The following is a 17,530-nucleotide window of genomic DNA, read 5'->3' as shown; positions in this document are numbered from 1 at the left end:
TATAAAAAATGTAAGTGGATTAAAGATTTTATGAAAGGAAAATGCAGAAGAAATTAAATTTTACACATTAATGCTTATTTATCAGGCTAAAATGAAAATATTTGATTTATCACACCCGATTACCTATTTCATAATTCACAACACATGTTTTGTATCTAGGTCTATTATTATCATTATTATTATTATTATTATTATTATTATTATTACAATAATATTAGTATTGTCTTTAATAAAGACAATGGTCCATAGCACATGTAAAACATTATATTTATATAATATATATATATTAATTTGACCTTGATTGGCCATGTTATTAATGTTGTCTTCAACCTCTCAAAATCTTTGTTGATGTGGAGAAAGGCAGAGACTGACAGTGCACTCTGGGGGGAATGGGGGGTGGATTTAAATCCACTTGCAACAAACCAACAAGGGCAAATAATGTGGCACTGTTGGTCTCTGATCATGTGTTGCCTGGTATGTTATTTTATTTGTATTACTCATGTGGGCGGGGCTGAGGATATCCTGCCACACATCGAGTGGTTGATTTAAATCTGGGCAGCGCTCTAACACCGCCCAGAACTTCCGTGGGTTTGCACGATTTTTCATACGTGTAGACCGTTTTACGCACATCCGCTCCACTTCCTTCTTTCGTATTCCCAAACGACAGTCTCCACCTCCTTGGTCAACTTCTATTCACAAATCGAGCGCTCCTCTGGTCATGGAGCTCTATGATTGGCTAGTGAGGTTTTGAAATAGTTAAACGGTTTCAGCGGGTGAGTAGAAGTGCTGCAGCTGTTAAGAGTCCGGGACAGTCAGGTTGTGAAGATTCTAAACCTGAACTTTAAATCAAAGTGGATGCTATTTCACTTTAATCCGTTTATTTGCACGTCACTATGCGATAGACATTTTTTTAAGCGGAATACAAGCATCGGATTCCTTCTTTGTCAACGCGGTTAAAAGGTAAGGGCAACAGAGATGACATTAGCGTGAGCTAGCTGACGGCTACATTTTACTCGCAGGAAGAACCGTTGCTTAGCAATTAAAGCATACATATTACTATTTATACTGGGTAACCTCTTAATTTACAGAGTAACATCTAATTTTACTTGTTGTTGGTGTCGCTCTGGTGTAGGTTTTGGCGAAGTTATACAGTTAAACTTATTAGTTTCACTGACAGGCTACGTTGGCTAACTCAGTTTGTCTTTGAAAACGCGTCGGTTTTTTACTTCGGCTCATGCGATGTTTGTTTTCAGCGCCAAAGAGAGTGATACGATAGTTTGTCGCATTTGTTTTCAAAATGCCGTCCATACTAACTGATTGAGATATCACGACACTGCGCATGTGCTGACCACAAAGACAATGGAGGTGCAAAATGGACCCTTCAATGTACAGTACCTGATACATATGTGGAAGTTACCGCATTAATACTGCACTTTCTCTTGGGTTTCTACTTGATTGTTTATTCGCTTAATGAGGAATATTTGTCTTTGAGATGGACTGATTCACTGTCTTTATGTTGTTTTGTTTAAAATTTGTGTCGTATTTATTGCTCCTAATTTATATTTCTTGCCGAGATCAGAAACTGAAATTGTGTAAAATTTGTTGCATTTTATGTTCTTTAAAAAAACTGAAAAACATAAAGTTGCAGCAATGTGTTCAATCAATTAGTGGGAAGATGCATTCAAAATTTATGAGAGAATGTGGGCTACTTTTGGAAAACTATCTCAAAATTAAAATTATTACCGGTTTCATACAAAATCAAACTGGATTTGGAATCTGTGACATCAGTGAAATAAGTTAGCACAATTTCAGATGTCAACTTTAGGTCCACACAGCTGTCTTACTTTGAAAATATTACCTACCCTGAGTGATGATAAGTGTTGTTGCGTGAAGTCACCCATAGGTGTCTTTTTCATACAAGCTCAGATGTTTTGATTTTTACTGTGACTTTACTGTCACTGGTGAGGTTCATGTAATTACACTCAATGGGGAATGGTATCAAAACAAAACAGAATGGGAAATCTCTTTAATATCATTTCTTTGTGTCTCCAAGTGACATTTTTTGTTAATATCCTCTTGCCTGCTGTCTCCAACTTTGCCCCAGGCCATCACCATGAACTCTGTACTGTCATCGGTGCGTTCTCTCATGCAAACATTTGATGGAAAAGCAAAGGAATTCATCAGTGACATTGATAATGTCCATGTGGTTTGGCTTGAGGAGATCCAACAAGAAGCCAAGCGCATGTTCTCAAGGTAGGCTTGTAAATGCTATTTTCACAGCTTTACTTCCTCTGAAATGTGCTGAGTCCACAACTCTTTTCTGGAATTGTTTGTCAGGTTATAAAATTGAAGCTGGTTCTTTTTGTTAACAGGGATTTCAATGCTGAACCCGAATTGATGCCAAAAACACCATCGCAAAAAAAGAATAGTCGAAGGAAGCGTGTTTCTGTGGGTCGTCAGGAAGAAAATCAAACAAGGCGAAGGTTTGTTGCTTGCATTGCTTTTTTGAGTGCTATATTTCTTTACAAATTACTAAACACTAAATTTTATTTCAATGTTCAGGTTTTCAAAAGGAAAGCGTAGTAATCTTCGTGGCTCTTCTGTCAAATCGCTAAACCTTATTGCTGAAGAGGAAGCCATTTCTGAGGCTTCTACCTCAGAGGCCAGCCCCGCCACACTGCCCAAACGCACTACCCGTCAAAAACAACAGACTGAGCCAGAGGTGTTGGAGGATGTGAGCTACTCATCTCATGGCAGCTGTGACGAGGCGCAAAACACGAAGCCTGAGCTGGTAGAGGAAGAAAAAATGGATATAAATAACAAAGCAAACCATCCAGAAGTATCATCTGATTATACATGTAGTGATGCCCAGTCTCCACCCAAGATACCCTCACCCAAGGTTGTTGTCAGGATCTCCTCAGCAGACCGCTTGTCTGCTGAGCTCGCCAAGAGTCTGGAACCTTCTCCTGGCCGCACAGCTTCTAAGATCACAATAGCTGAAGCTGCTCGACTCTCTCGCCGGAGCTCTGTGCGATGCTCCCTCAAGCTACGTCATTCTCTGGCTGGTCTGCGACACAGTATGACGCAGGAGTCCATTCGCCGCGCCTCTCGTCGCTCCATGCTCAAGAGGAAGACAGGTCGCACAGGCAACTCTTCATGCAGCAGCAATATCACTGGTGAGACAGGAGCCACTGTTTTTTAGTGTGAAGTGTGTGTAATGCAACACATTTGTAAAATTCTGGTGCACTGTAATTCTTGTTGTGTTACATCTGACTTGATTGTATCTGATTGTAGAGGATTCGAGCATGGACTCTGCAGAGGAAGAGGATAAGGAAGCGTAAGTAAATATTTAAATTTTCATTTCGAGACCACTAGTGCTGGGCCAGTGAATATACCAGTGAATAAATTTTTTGTATCCCACAAGACCAGTATATGAATAAACGAAGGCCGCCATTTTAGACCACCAGAGTTTTAATGTAACAGAAGTCTACATAGGTTTTCCAACACACTTAGGAAAGGAGGGGTGAGGTGAGGGATATTCAGCCACAACAAGCAACTTCAACAATGTGTGTTGGGAAATTGTACACACTAGAACTTTAGGCAAATTGTTATGGTGATGGTTATGGTTATCGTCTTTCACTTTAACCAGTTTCTTGACCATATAAATGTGTTCACATCTACAGCATATCAGACGATGTACCTGTAGACACTGAGGGTGCTGCTGCAGCAGAGGGATCTTTGGAAACGGAAGTGGTATGAATACGTGTTTATCTATTAAGTGCCAAAGAAATCCTCTATTTTATTAACCAGCTGATGTTTTAGTGTTGCATTAATTATATCAAATGTATTTATATTCAGCTTAATTGGAGCGCTCATCCATCTATTGGACGTGTTACCCGCTCTGTGGCTGCACACTCTCCCACACTGGCTCCCCCATCGCTGTTTATTGCCGAGCAGAGAGTGGGCACACCAGACAAGAGGATGGGTATAGAAGCTCTCCATTTTATTCATTTGGTTTGAATTCATTACATTTTATTTTATATTTCTTGGTGGACCTATTTATGTGTTGTCTGTTTTAATTTGTGTTGCAGTTGTAAATGAGAAGCAACAAACCTCCCAGTCAGGCAGAAAGTGAGTGCTTCCTTAATCTCTCTCCCTTTCTCTTTATGTGTACATGCAGGAAAACATGATGAGAGATTGCCCTGTTCTTGTCAAATGACATGATAATACTGGGAAGGTTGTTGAATATATTGTGTCATGTGTTTCTGTTCCCCCAGGTCTCGTCGAAGTACCAAACGTAAAGCGCCAGACACTGTGGAGGAAAGTCCCACTAAGCGGCTCTCTCCACCCAAGAAAAGTCATAGTGTAAGATGCAAAACTTTTTTATCAAGTGTTAATAATAAAAAAAAAAAAGGCAAATGTGGAATTTATGTAAAACTATGAATGGGTTTCTCAATCATACAATGAAGTTTTTGAATTGATTCTCTTATTTCTTTTAATGCACAGGTGATGAAGCCCCACATGAAATCCTTTTTGCACACTGTGCAGAAGAATCAGATGCTGATGATGACTCCAAATTCCCTTGGCCGCACAGGTGTTATCAAGTCCTTCATTAAACACACCACTCCGATGAAGACTGATCCCAAGGTAAGCTGAAAGCTTAACTCGCAGCAAAGATGCAGTGTTCATGTGCTGTGGTGGCTGGGGCAACAGAGGCATTTCAAATAGTGCATTTTTACGTCATTGTGGTACAACGCGATATTAAAAAGACAACAAACAAAAACAACTATGCCAACTAGTAAGTGTTCTGAGGAAATTCTTCAGTTTTGTGAGGGATCCCACTGTACATGCACACAAAACCAATTCAAAATCAGAGGGTTTATTTCTATAATAATCTCATATCCATCTAGCTGCTCTCAGATATTCACTGAACTCTGCAGAATGTTATGTGTGAATACAAATGGGCCGTGTGGGAATGCAGCAGGAGAACCTCTGTAGAATCCGTAGCGAGTTAAAGGCCTAGTGTCTTGCTTCCTTCTTAATCCAGGTGTCAGATTCTGCTACATCTTTGTCTATTGAGTTTTTCTCTCACTCTACATTTCTACATTAGATTTCAGGAGACGTTGGAAAATGTTGTGGGACAAATAAGTAAGCATTTTAGAAGAAGTCATTAATGACGCTTACTGATAGGAGTATATAACTTGCTTATGTTTGTTTACACGACAAAAAAACGGATGCAGTATACACTTTATTTGATATCTTAAAAGTTCAACTTGGCTTTTCCCTTAAGGTGTTGTGCAAAATTTAGTAGCTCATAACATGAGGAGAAATGTAATTTTTGGAAAGTTTGTGACTAATTTATTGAGTTTTGAAACTTTAATTCTCTTATATGGATGTTTGTTTTTTTCTCCCCTCATCAGTTGAGTGTTGGTTTCGTGGTAAGTGTGATAACGACGCACTCGCTGTATGTTTGTGGGATTTTGATGTCCAAATTCCCACTGTAACGGGGTTGAATATCTAATTTTTCCACTTTACAGTTCTAGCATGACTCTACTTTTTTTTTCTTTTTGTTATTTTTGCTTTTCCATTAGTGGTAGTACCTGGTATCTAGTGCTTTTTTTTTTCATTTTTTAGTATCTTGTCTAACAAGGTTCCAAACAAGCTGAGCAGATACTAAAATATGGCAGCGACAGACTGCCGGCCACTGATTGGCAGAGAGTGTTGTCTGGAAGATTCGTGAGCGTGACATCTGACACGGAAATCAAATTGAACAACGCTCAGATCAGTTAAAGACTTACAAATCCTGAAAACATGCTTTTAATCTCCAACATTTAAATCTCAATATTTAACAGAGTTGTCCGATGTATTTATGGGCTACACTGCTTTCAGTTCATTGACTATATCAGACAGAGTCTGTTCTTTGGTCATGCAGGAAGTGCTGAACAATTGACTGTGAACTTTGTAAGTGAATCTTTTTAACTAACTCACACTGAAAAGAACTGCTTGTTGCTAGTTTATGTATGTTGCATATAAAAAGCTGTGCTATGACGGCCCCGCCCACGATGAGGAACAACATGAAAATGACATGCCTGACCTGATATCAAACAGAGTTGAGTCATGCTGGAACTATATAGTGGAAAAGCACCATTGGCACACCCCTTTACACGAGCCCCTTTCCCACCTCCATATTTCCACTTAAACACATTTATTTACATTACAGCTGAAATTACTATCTGTGGCAGTTGGAGAGATTTGTGTTAAATGCAGGCTCTTGAGCAAGACTGCCCAAAGTTGGCCTGCTAGACTTTTCATAAAAGTAAATACAGTGTTTCCCATACATTGACTAAAGACTCTTGGGCCACAGAATCAACGTTGACTGCCACAAATCCCTTTTTTGTATATATGTGTGTGTATCCATGTATCACACTCGTTGTCTGATATTGTAGTTGGTCATTTAGTGGGAGTTAGAAAATAAGCAGTGAATTCTTATGTGCTTCTGAGTTACCTGCACTCTATAAGCTGAAATGTATGTAATGGAGGCATCTTTACAAAAATAAGGTTTTGTGGTAGAGTACAAAACAAAGTTCGTATTCATGTACGTTTAAAGCTAAAAGAAAATTCAGTGAAGGCACTGGGATGCCGGTACTCGCTTGCATCTTGTAACTATACAACACAATAGGTGTTGGCCTGGCCTCAATTTGTAGACCTCCAATTGGAAAAAGGTTTGGACATCCCTTCTTTATAGAAAACAGATGACCAGCATTTCAGGCAAAAAGATGAAAATCAGAAAGTGCAATAAGATGGATTATACTCTAAATAACCACATCTACATGTAAATCACCGAAATGTATTTTGGTACAATTGAACCCTGCAATTTTGCAGCATGTGTGTGAATGGGGCAACTGCATATTAATAACACCCCAAATGGCACTTAGTTGATGGTTTCACTTATTCCATTGGTCACTAATGTTCATGTTATGCAGTTGTTTAGAATCTAACAACCTAATACAGTTTTGGTGACTTCAAATTTTTTTTGATTGGAAACTAAAGGAAAAATCCATCTTAACCAGAATCCATGTTAATTAACATAATAATGAGTTTAATCTTTTATTTTTGTGATGACAAGTAAAACTGGTGTGTTTGCCTCAGTCGAGTAAGCTACACTGAGGGTGGAGATCGATCAAGTATATGACTATAGTTCTACATATAACTGCGCTGATCTTTATGCATTAGTTTGAAGGCTTCAGGCTTTACCTTGTCTTACCTGACATGCCCTTCTCTGTAGTTTTTTTCATATATCCAATCATTAAATAATTTTACCAGGCGTTATGTTCCCATTCAGCTGAGAAATATTAACAGGAGTGTAGTGTGAATGTCAATAAATTCATCATGTAATTGTTTTTGTTTTCCACCATTCCTTGAGTAATGTGTAATATTTAATTGCCTTCTGTTTGGTATTAAAAGGAACCTGACAAGAATTTGCTCTTACCAAACACAGAAATTCAGAGACCAATTTATCACAAGTCAGCAGTAAATCTCCATCACATCATGTGGCCCTGTTGTTCAGCTCTTAAAGAGCCACACAGTAGTAGAAGTCTGGTTGGATGGATTTTTGCTTTTGGTGTCTATTCTGGGAGGTGAACATTTTCTGCATGAAAGCACTCCATTTGCCCTTTTGTATAATTTAGATTTGTTGGTGTTTATTCATTAATATATTGAATTGTTTTTTTTTCAACAAACCTTTAAATCTTGTTTTCTTGTACATGTATAGACAAAAGAGCGTTACAAACTGGAAGCACTGAAAAAGAAGCAAGAGCAAGAAGATGAAAGGATGAAAAAAATGGAGGAGGACAAGAAACGGAAACAAGATGAACTTAAGAGGTTGGTACTCAGTCTTTCACATGTTATACTCTATTGGTGTTTATTCCTAAAACAATTTTTATGGATTATAAAATGTATCCTAATGTTCATAATCTGTGTTCCAGGAAGAGGGATGAGAGGCTAAGACGGGTGTTTGAGGCCAAAGTAAAAGAAGAGCAGAGGGAGGAAGAAAAGAAAAAGAAGATTGAGCAGAAAATGGCACAGATTGACGAGAAAAATGATAAGGTACAGTAACAAGATTCAATCCTGTTGTCTCCTTTCTCTCATAGGACTTTTGACTGACTAAAATGATTCAAAACAAGCTAACTCTAACCCAAACCTGTCTGCTGCCTTCAGATGTGTTTTCATTTAAACAAAGTTTGCACGGTGGTTTGAAAAGTCAAAATCCACATCCCCCATCTCATATTGTGTTTCTACAACCAGCGACAGGCGGATGAGAAGGCCAAGCGGAAGGTGGCCCTGAAACGTCTGGAGGAGCTTGAGCAGAAGAAGAAGTTGGAAGAAGAGGCTCGGAGGAAGAAGATTCAGCAAGCGGTAAGATTATAGGGTGGTTTTTTTTTCCCCTCCTACGTTTTATTGTTATAGTTGGCTATTGTAGCTTTGAATGCTTGCACTCAAAAAAAACTTACCATCTGTTTGCATGTAAGGAGGAAGAGAAGCGGCAGCAGGAGTTACTCGCGAAAAAGAAGCTGGAAGAGGAAGAACAGCGAGCTCGCAAACTGGCTGAAGCTCGCAAAGCACTGGAGCTGAAGAGGGAGCAGGAGCGAGAGCAGCAAGCTGCTGCTGCTGCTGCTGCTGAAAGGTTATTTATTGCCCTTACTTTTCTGTCAATAGGTTATATTGAGGAGTATTGTACTGTAGAAGAAATTAGGTGAACCTTTACTCCAGTTTGATTGACAGGCTTGTTGTCTAATTTTTTATGTATTTTTTTTTTCAGGGAGAGACTTGAAAAAGAGAAAGCTTTCGCTCTGCAGCGTGAACTGGAGAAGGCAGCGAGAGAGAAGGAGAGGAGAGAACTGGAGGAGAAAAAAAGAGCACTTGAGGAAAAACGGAAACAGGTAAGACACAAAATCAAAACGACATTTCTTTGTTTCTTCGTTATAGATTTCCCCCTTGACCTTTTTTTATGTGAAGTGTAGCTCAAATGATAATTAATAATTGATTTGAAACAAATGACAATATAAATGTTAATGTGCTTTTTATTCCAGCAGGAGGAGGAGCTGAGGTTTGCTGCAGAGAAAGCTGCTAAGGAGAGAGAGGCAGCAAAGCAAAGAGAGGCTGCTGCTAAGAAACAGGTAAACTAGGGAATTGTTATATTATGATATTATTGTTATGATATATTTTCAATTTTCCTTGTGTTAAGAATTCATTCCATGTCGGAGACCTTTTTAAAATGGGTGTTCCATGAACTGTCCTACAGAAGTCACACCAACAAAGTAAAAACAAATTAGTATTTGTTAGATGTTAATATAATGTGAAATTAATATTGTTTTAACAATTTTCCTGTTATAACATTGTGATACTGATCTGTTTTATTTTGCTGGTGTGCCGTCTATCATTTGTTTACATGAAGTATTTGAACTTGAAAACATGGCCTATGAAATATTACAGTCTGAAGTAATTATCTTTTAGTAAGTAATGTCCTGAAGTAATCACACATTAAATTTACTATTGTAGTTTCTGATAATACCTCTCACTTCCTGTGTGTTCTGCATAAAGAAACCTGCTGCTGCCCTGAATGTGACTGTGGATATGGAGGTAAGACTTATGTTATTTCATTGACTATATTTTAATTTGGCAACCATTGACCATGTTATTACATTTCTGTGTGGACATTGTCTCTGTGTTGGTTAAGTTGTCATTTAATTCTCTACAGCAGTCTGTGATGAGAACACCAGTTGGAAAAGGTGGAGGGCTCAATGTGACTGTGGATATTGAGGTAAATATTTAATTATGTTCTGGTATTTCAAGGGTTTCATCATCAAAGCTGCAGTTGGACGTGTGTTGTTGTTGTTTTTTGAATGAGGAAAAATCAGTTCATCTGAGAGAACTAGACTTCAGCCTTGGAGAAATCTCAGCAATCTGTGATGTAGCATTACTGCCACCCTCTCCCTTATCCTTCATGAATCATGTCCTTTTAATCAGAAAGGATTGGACACACTGGTGCACCATGCCAAGTGTTTCTATCTGTGGCAGGACCGATTTGTCATCAGAGGAAAGTCTCCATGTGTGTTTTTTTTTATCCTGTGCAGCAATCACCACAGTCGTACTCCATCACTCCAAAGGGTGGCAACAAACCCCTGATGAAATCCAAAAATGGAGAAGATTATGGGATGGACCAAAACAGTGATGACTCTACTGATGATGAGTCTGCCCCAAAGAAACCTATTCCATCCTGGGCAGAAGGTATGTATTGTATTAGTTTTAGAAGCTAGTGATTAGTATAAATGTATCAGGATGATGTTCAGTAGCTTATTCCTCCCAAATTATGGCTGTGTTTAATTTGTTCAGGTTGGTTTGTCTGTTTCTAATTTGTCAATGTGAAATTTGTACCCACAGTTTAGTAACCATATCTAGTCAATGCGTGCCTGTAACTCAATCGGTGATTATCTTAAACTGATAAAATATCACGGAAAGATGGCAAAACGGGTCATCAATGATACTTTGTTACCTGTTAATATACTTGAAAGAATGCATATGTTATGTGTTTTTTATTTCATTCAAACTAATTCATTGGTTAACAAATGTGTGGCAAATACTTCAGAATTATATAGTAGTGTATGCATAATAACAATAATAATAATAACAACAATGACCTTGTAACTAAAACAGCCCCAGAAACTGACAAAATGATTTAAAAACGAGCATAAATAAGGCTGGTGCCTCTAAATGAACAATAATGTGTGTAACCATTAATTACTCCCAACATTGTGAACCTGTTCGTATGGGTTGTGATGTCTGTCTAATGTTTTCTGCCCTAGGTCCCAATCTGCAGCAGATAATTATGAAGCAGTACTTCAACCCTCCTGATTTTGACTCATTCTTTGGAGAAATCGAACCACCAAGACTGGAGAACATCTTTTACAAGAGCAAGCCTCGCTATTTTAAACGCACCAGCTCCGCTGTGTGGCACTCCCCTCCAATTGGATCCAAGTAATGTCTGTGCACTGTACAGATGTACACTGCTGTATAAAGTATATTTTTTTTCTGTAGTCTGTTTCCAATAAAGTAACATGCTTCTTTTTCTATTATATTGTTCTTCTTAGGGGTCAACATTTTGTGCAATGTTGCTAGATTGTAAAATATCAGTGACTTATTTTATGGGATACATGTGAGATGACATCTGTATGATAACACACAGGAATCTGGATGTTGAAAGTTTTAGCTGATTCATAAAAAAACACATCTTTCATTTGTATAACATGTACTGAATGTAAATGATGGAATCACAATCTTTGGGATTTTTAAAGTGCATTAAAGGTATTTCTTGCACAATGTATTAAAAAGTTACATCTAATGTGTTTTTATGGCTTCTGGTGTTTGACAAAGAAGAGACCAGTGTCATCACTGATGGTTCTGCTCAGCTCAGCAGGAGGCGCCTCATTTACAGTGTAATGTTCTTATTTGCTGACACTTCAATACATCTACCAGTGATGATGTTTGTGCTTGAAACTGGCCTCATTTTATCTACTGAGGAAGATCCAGTCCTTTATGATTACATGTGTTTCTGGGTCAAATGGTTAAATTACTGTTGGAATATTGTCATTAAATACAGGCACTTTCTTTAAAGAGATGTGATCACTGATGACAACCTGAATGCACAAGTTAGACGTCCTACACTAAAAACAGTCACACACTTCAAAGAATACTATTACTGACTTGACAAATATCTATTATATAAGATTTTTTTTGGCCAAGTAAAGGCTAATCCAGCATTAGGGCCTGAACTGTGGAGGGCAGCATCACACTTGTGAAGAAGAAGAAGAATGGGAATTGCTGATGTAACCATGAGTGGTGTGGGCTGCATCGTCTTGTTTCACACACTGTCTGACTTCCGTCTCCTGAGGATCCATCCTTAGAATTGAGACATAGCTATAGCTATATTGGTTTGTCTGTATAGTATCTTTACAGATATGAGTTCACAGATTCAACAGAACTTCCACCAGGACTGTGAGGCTGCCGTTAACAGACAGATCAACTTGGAGCTGTACGCCTCATATGTGTATCTCTCCATGGTAAGTGACACTTTCAGGCCAGTAATATAATATGCATATTTTCTGCTCAGTGCTTCTTGTGACTCGGCATCTTTCCTTTTGATTGATTTGCAGGCTTACTACTATGAAAGGCACGATAAATCCCTGCCAAATTTTGCAAAGTTCTTCCACACTCAGTCCAGAGAGGAGCGAGAGCATGCAGACAAGCTGATGAATCTGTAGAATAAGAGGGGAGGCAGGATTTTTCTGCAGGACATCAGTGTATGTTTTATAATACTTTTATAATTCAACAATGATAAGATGCATTTGCTTTAAACACAGCTGGGTAATTTAAAGGAACACTGTTGATTCACAAAGTCAATGTTCTCTTTATCAATGCCTTTCAGTGACATTGAAAGCAGAACATAATGGTTATTGATTGTCTTGAATTATTTATGTTGGTTTTAGAAACCAGATAGAGATGAGTGGGGGAGCGGCTTGGAGGCTTTAGAATGTGCTCTGCAGCTGGAGAAAAGTGTTAACCAATCACTGCTGGACCTGCATAAGACAGCGACTGAACACAGTGATGATTCTCATGTAAGTATCAGACTGAGAGGCCAATGTGTACAGCAGTGATTCCTAAAGGTCATTCATTCATTCGTCGTCTACCTCTTAATGAAATGTCATTAAATATACATTTTTGTGAGCAGTGTTTTGTAATGCAATGTCTTTGTCTTGTTTTTAACAGACGTGTTACTTCATAGAAACAGAGTTTCTGGATGAGCAGGTAAAATCTATCAAACAACTCACTGACTGGATCTCAAATCTGCAACGCATGGGAGCCGATCACTGTGGCATGGCCGAGTACCTCTTTGACAAATACACCATGGCTAGATAAACTGTTTACTGTGACACTGATCCCCTGTCCCGCTCACCTCCATATGCTGGCTGATCCTCTCTCTGACTAACACTGTAAAAGCCCCGGATCATAACTATTACACTTTACAAAATGATGTGCCTGCTTTTGCTAATCATATCATGTGTCGTTTGTGCTTTCAAGGTATTAATCCCTACTTTCTAGTGGTGAAGTTGTCGATTGAAACGGTCAGATTGGTTGTTTGTTTTGAGCTGCTGTAGAAACATGGAGGTGCTTTGTGCAAGGCTCTGTGGTATAAAACTGCTCACTGTGTAGCTCAAATAAAAACAGTGTGTGTTAATATTGTTAATATTGTTTTTGTGCTGTGAATGTATGGTGTTATTTGTGGGCTAAATGTGTTATTTACAGTATATAATAATATTTGTAGTTATAGTTATGGAAAATAAAGTGGTACACACATGTAATTTATTTCTTTATTGGAAAAAAAGAAGAGGAAAGATGAATGATCGTGACAAGTAATAGTTTCATAATGCACATGAAAGCAATGCTGAGTTTAAGAATATATACTTTTTTGGTTTCTTGTCACTTAGATTCAGAAGAAACTGTTCATTTTCATAAGGTGCTTTTTTTTCTGTGGCTGAAATATTTTGAAAACCAAAGATACTAGGATGGAGTCAATCCTGCCCCCTCCCTCCTGCCGCCTTGTTCACCCCACCATCCACCACAACACTCAGCAGGTCTCCATCAGCCAGTGAGATTCCTGAATCTTTGGGTGAGTTGAGCTGATTGGTTTCTTGTTGTGATAATGCTGAAGTGGAAACTGTGTTATTGCTGAGCCCACCGTTGCTTGCCCTGAAGTTGGCACTGAAGTTCCCATGGTTACTAAAATTAGTGTGACTTGTACCATTGCAGAGACTCCCTGCTGTGCCTGCGCTGTTGGTGCTTGTTGCGTTAATGCTACCAGAGCTGCTGTTGGGATTACTGGGATTTGCCGTGGCTGTTCGAGATGGAGGAGTGAACGAGAACACCCGTTCTCCTCCGCTTCCTGCAGCTCGAGCGCTCGCAGGTCCGGGCTGGCTGTCAGATGAGGGCAGGTTGTCCAGAATAAGGCGAGGAGGGGGAGGTCGGCGAGACAGCAGGCCATGCCCTGGTCTGAGTTTAGATATTGCACAGAGTTCAGGTGGAGGGTCAGGGAAGGAGAAGGTAGGGGCACTCTGCATCTCACCATCCTCACTTAACCAGGGGAAAGCAGAGGATGGCGGTTGGGGGACATGGCTGGGGGTGTCAGGAGAGGGCAGCTGTGAGCCGACCATTGGCTGGGCGAGGGAGCTGCAGCTGCGATCCCACTCATTTTGGGTTCTCCTGGCAGGACGAGGGCGAGGCACAGCAGGGGGCACACAGTGGATGGGTGTTTGTGGGCAGCTATAGAAACCTGGTCTCTCATACATGGGCATGGTGGAGAAGGCATAGTCTGGATCTCGCTCCTGGTTTAATGGCTGGCGAACTTGACTTGGAGTTAATGGAGCTGCAGGGTGCAGGTAAAGAGGGAAGCGGCTTAGTGGAGCTCCAGGGCGGCGACGCAGCAAAGGAACCCTGGAGGAGCGAGGGAAGTTAGGGGACTGGACGCCAAGAAAACGACCCAGTCCTCCAAGCAGTGGGGTGGAGTAGTTGGCTTCTTCATTTTCTTTGATCTGCTCCAGATTTGACTGAAACTCCATCTCCTCCTTAGGAACACTAGTTTAGATAGATTTAGATTACATAGATGGTTAAATGACAGTGTTTAAGAATGATGTGCCAGGAAATATAACTGAATATATTACTGAACCTGATATCCAGGGCTGAGCCCATAAAGGAGGGTTTGCGGTGTTCAGCGCTGGCTGCAGTGTAAGGAGGCTGAGGTTCAGACTCATTCCAGTACATATCCTTCTCAACCAGTGGCACGCTGTCATACATCTCATCCACAGACAACAAGGACACCTGGGACATAAAGAAACCACGGCAGGTTGAAGACGACAGCAGCAAAAAAACAAAACTGAAAACAGTGACAGAAATAGAGCCACACCTGTAAATTGCGATCGACAAGCAAGTTGGTTTCAAAGTCATCGTCATCTTCTCCGAAAGGATTTATGAGCTGCTCGGCCACCTGAGACCAGTGAAGAGAGGAGGAAAGCATCAGTGACACAGCTGAACAACTCCAATGAAACTTGCTTAGTTAATGGGATCAAAAAAAAGCTGATGTTTCCTCACCTTCAGCCATCCAACGTAGAAGAAAAACTGCAGCAGGGTAAACACGGGCAAATAGAAGTCCAAATCATGACCTGGGTAACTCTGAGCTGGATCCAAGAACTGACGGCCAATCAGACAAGCCAGGAAAAAACTGTAGACAGCAATGGTCGCCACCTAATTAAAAAACATTAGTCAAACCTGGTAGCGTTTTCACGGCAACGTCAGAGAATTGTCATTTCAAATCTTCAGAAAAGCAGTATGATTGTTCTCCCACAAAGGTATCTGCGATAAACTTTTGAAAAAACAAACAAACTAACCTGAGTATAGACAAGAGGCAGGCTGATCCAGTCATAACCATACAGTTTCATACACTTGGCCCGTAAACTATTCAACTCCTGAACAGAGGAGAAAACAAGACACGCAGAACTGACTTGAAGAAAATGCCTCCAAGCTAATATTTGATGCTACTACAGATTTAAAAGCAACACCTACAGTCAGGATGGCTGTGAGTGCCACATCGTCACCGATGCGACCCTCAGACCGAGCTCTCAAAGCCAGACTGACGAACCACATGCAGGGAACCCAGAACTTGTTATGAGGAGAGGGCAAGTTCTCCAGATGCCTCAGTTCCTCTGGTGTTATCAAACCTGAAAGACAAAGAAAGCATTTAGGACGTTTGTTTTTGTGTGATCAGTCCTGATCAGTCCTTAGCAGCCCTCAACTCGGTTCATAATCTCAGCTGCTACACCACCAGATTGTAACATGGTGCATACAAACAATTTAAATACACATTTTTAACTTTTCCTAGTGGGAACCAATGAGTGGGAATGGCGACATGAAGGGCATGAAGAACATGTAGTCGTCTTCATGCCCAAGCGTTTGGTGCCAATTTGGACCTCCGGGAATTCCAGAAGAACTGTGTGATCCTACCTGCTTGCACCAGATGCTGCATGGTGGGAAACCTCTTGTAGACGGCTGTGCTGACAGAGCGATAGATGAGAACACCAGACAGGTTGGCGTACCGCATCAGAGTTCGGCGGGTCAGCCTGGACACCTCATCAGCCCCGCGGACGTGACCGCCAACTAATGCTGCCAAGCGGTCTGGCAAAGGGATGTTTTCAAACTGGCCCCACCAGCGTGACACGACCAAGGTCACATAGAAACCTGGTTAGAAATGTCAAATGAGATGATGGTGCTGCTGAACCAATGTGAGACATGGAGGAACAGAGGAGAGCATTCGTCAGGCCCAACTCACCCAGCACAAAGGACACAGGGATGAGCTCTGCATAGCGGTCACAGTAAATCGACAGTTTCTCAAACAGCCTCTTCTGGTCGTTATTTAACACAAACCTGGTGCAGGAAACATCTGTAGTCACTCACTACGACGATGACAGAATGATGTATATATCAAATAGCAGTATCAATACCTGTAAACAATACTCAAGAAGTAGTAGAACACAGTGAAGATGATGAGCTCTCTGTAGAGCAGTTTATATATGCTGCCTCTCCATCGCAGGAGCAGGTGAAAGAAGGTTCCCAGACCTGCATCAGCAACCCTCCGAGAGTATGTTACTGTCATTGCTGCTGCTGCGTGCCGGCCAATCTGCTGGCTGACTGTGGCCTGACATGAAGGAAACCACTGTGGTGGTTTCAACTGTTCTTTGTCTTAGCTCAATATCATGGATCAGCCTGGAAACCAGCGTGGTCACACATCTACATATCTTTAAAACAAAACAAGGATGTTAAGTTAAGTCCTATACTAAATCAACTGAAATTGATTTTTCACTTCCTACATGCTCCAACACTCAATCAAACCTTTCTAATCTACACAACTAAAACAAATACATTTGAAGAGACAACAGACTTTTAAACAACAACAACATTGTAGGGCCCAAAAAAGTCAAATTTGCAGTCTATTTGTGGTTGTGGTTACATACCACTGAATATGTCCATCGTACTCGCTGTGGGTTGGCAGCTTCCAAGAGAATGTTTGAGAAAGGAAAACCGTGAAAGAAAAAGAGCGCAAGGGACTCCTACACCTCCGGTCACTTGATGTTTTAATCTGTTGGAGCAACAAAGCTGCATTGTGAGGCTGCGTCGTGTTAATCTGAACAAATCTGAAAACAGCAGAGCAGCCCCACTGAACACGCAATTGCTGAGTAGTTTTGGGACATATGACTTTTTCAAACCAAATTTCAGCCACTATACAAAGCATTATCTCATATTTTTTTAATGTTTCAGTAAACTTAGTGATTTTCCATTGAAGCATCTTTACAGCATTTGATATAACTCAGGTTTCCCTGCTGGTAGAAATGTGCACAGCTCACTTGTTACTGGTCAGAATGTGTTAGTG

At 40.3% G+C, this 17,530-nt stretch overlaps 3 protein-coding genes across 5 annotated transcripts; 2 read left to right on the top strand and 1 right to left on the bottom strand.

Moving 5' to 3' along the window:
* Positions 1–661: 661 nt before the first annotated feature.
* On the top strand, positions 662–11,398 carry LOC122776538 (inner centromere protein). 3 transcript variants are annotated; one of them, XM_044037142.1, is made up of 21 exons: positions 662–960; positions 2,105–2,253; positions 2,373–2,483; positions 2,563–3,176; positions 3,295–3,337; positions 3,684–3,753; positions 3,859–3,985; positions 4,092–4,131; positions 4,278–4,365; positions 4,507–4,647; positions 5,421–5,438; positions 7,772–7,881; positions 7,986–8,106; positions 8,305–8,415; positions 8,529–8,683; positions 8,819–8,939; positions 9,090–9,176; positions 9,601–9,639; positions 9,761–9,820; positions 10,134–10,287; positions 10,863–11,398. In XM_044037142.1, exons 2-21 carry the CDS (start codon positions 2,114–2,116, stop codon positions 11,036–11,038), a joined length of 2,526 nt encoding a protein of 841 aa, XP_043893077.1. In that variant the 5' UTR covers positions 662–960; positions 2,105–2,113; the 3' UTR covers positions 11,039–11,398. The 3 variants fall into 3 exon arrangements, with proteins under 3 accessions (XP_043893077.1, XP_043893076.1, XP_043893078.1); XM_044037141.1 differs by having other exon boundaries at positions 9,758–9,820; XM_044037143.1 differs by lacking the exon at positions 5,421–5,438 and having other exon boundaries at positions 9,758–9,820.
* Positions 11,399–11,928: 530 nt separating this feature from the next.
* fth1b (ferritin, heavy polypeptide 1b) lies at positions 11,929–13,329 on the top strand. Its single transcript, XM_044037149.1, is given in 4 exon segments — positions 11,929–12,116; positions 12,210–12,356; positions 12,543–12,671; positions 12,823–13,329. Coding segments are annotated over 4 exon segments (528 nt in total). The 5' UTR covers positions 11,929–12,014; the 3' UTR covers positions 12,973–13,329.
* Positions 13,330–13,410: 81 nt separating this feature from the next.
* Positions 13,411–17,482, bottom strand: best1 (bestrophin 1). Its single transcript, XM_044037144.1, has 10 exons — positions 17,115–17,482; positions 16,605–16,898; positions 16,433–16,527; positions 16,108–16,341; positions 15,670–15,824; positions 15,495–15,572; positions 15,199–15,351; positions 15,014–15,094; positions 14,777–14,928; positions 13,411–14,685 (listed from the first exon to the last, which is right to left on the bottom strand). The coding sequence occupies exons 2-10, from the start codon at positions 16,754–16,756 to the stop codon at positions 13,626–13,628; spliced, it is 2,160 nt and encodes a 719-aa protein (XP_043893079.1). The 5' UTR covers positions 16,757–16,898; positions 17,115–17,482; the 3' UTR covers positions 13,411–13,625.
* Positions 17,483–17,530: the final 48 nt, after the last annotated feature.

The sequence above is a fragment of the Solea senegalensis genome, linkage group LG10 (assembly GCF_019176455.1).
Source record: "Solea senegalensis isolate Sse05_10M linkage group LG10, IFAPA_SoseM_1, whole genome shotgun sequence".
NCBI lineage: Eukaryota > Metazoa > Chordata > Actinopteri > Pleuronectiformes > Soleidae > Solea > Solea senegalensis.
Note: the sequence above shows the minus strand (reverse complement) of the source record. Positions and strands in the feature narration are given on the sequence as shown.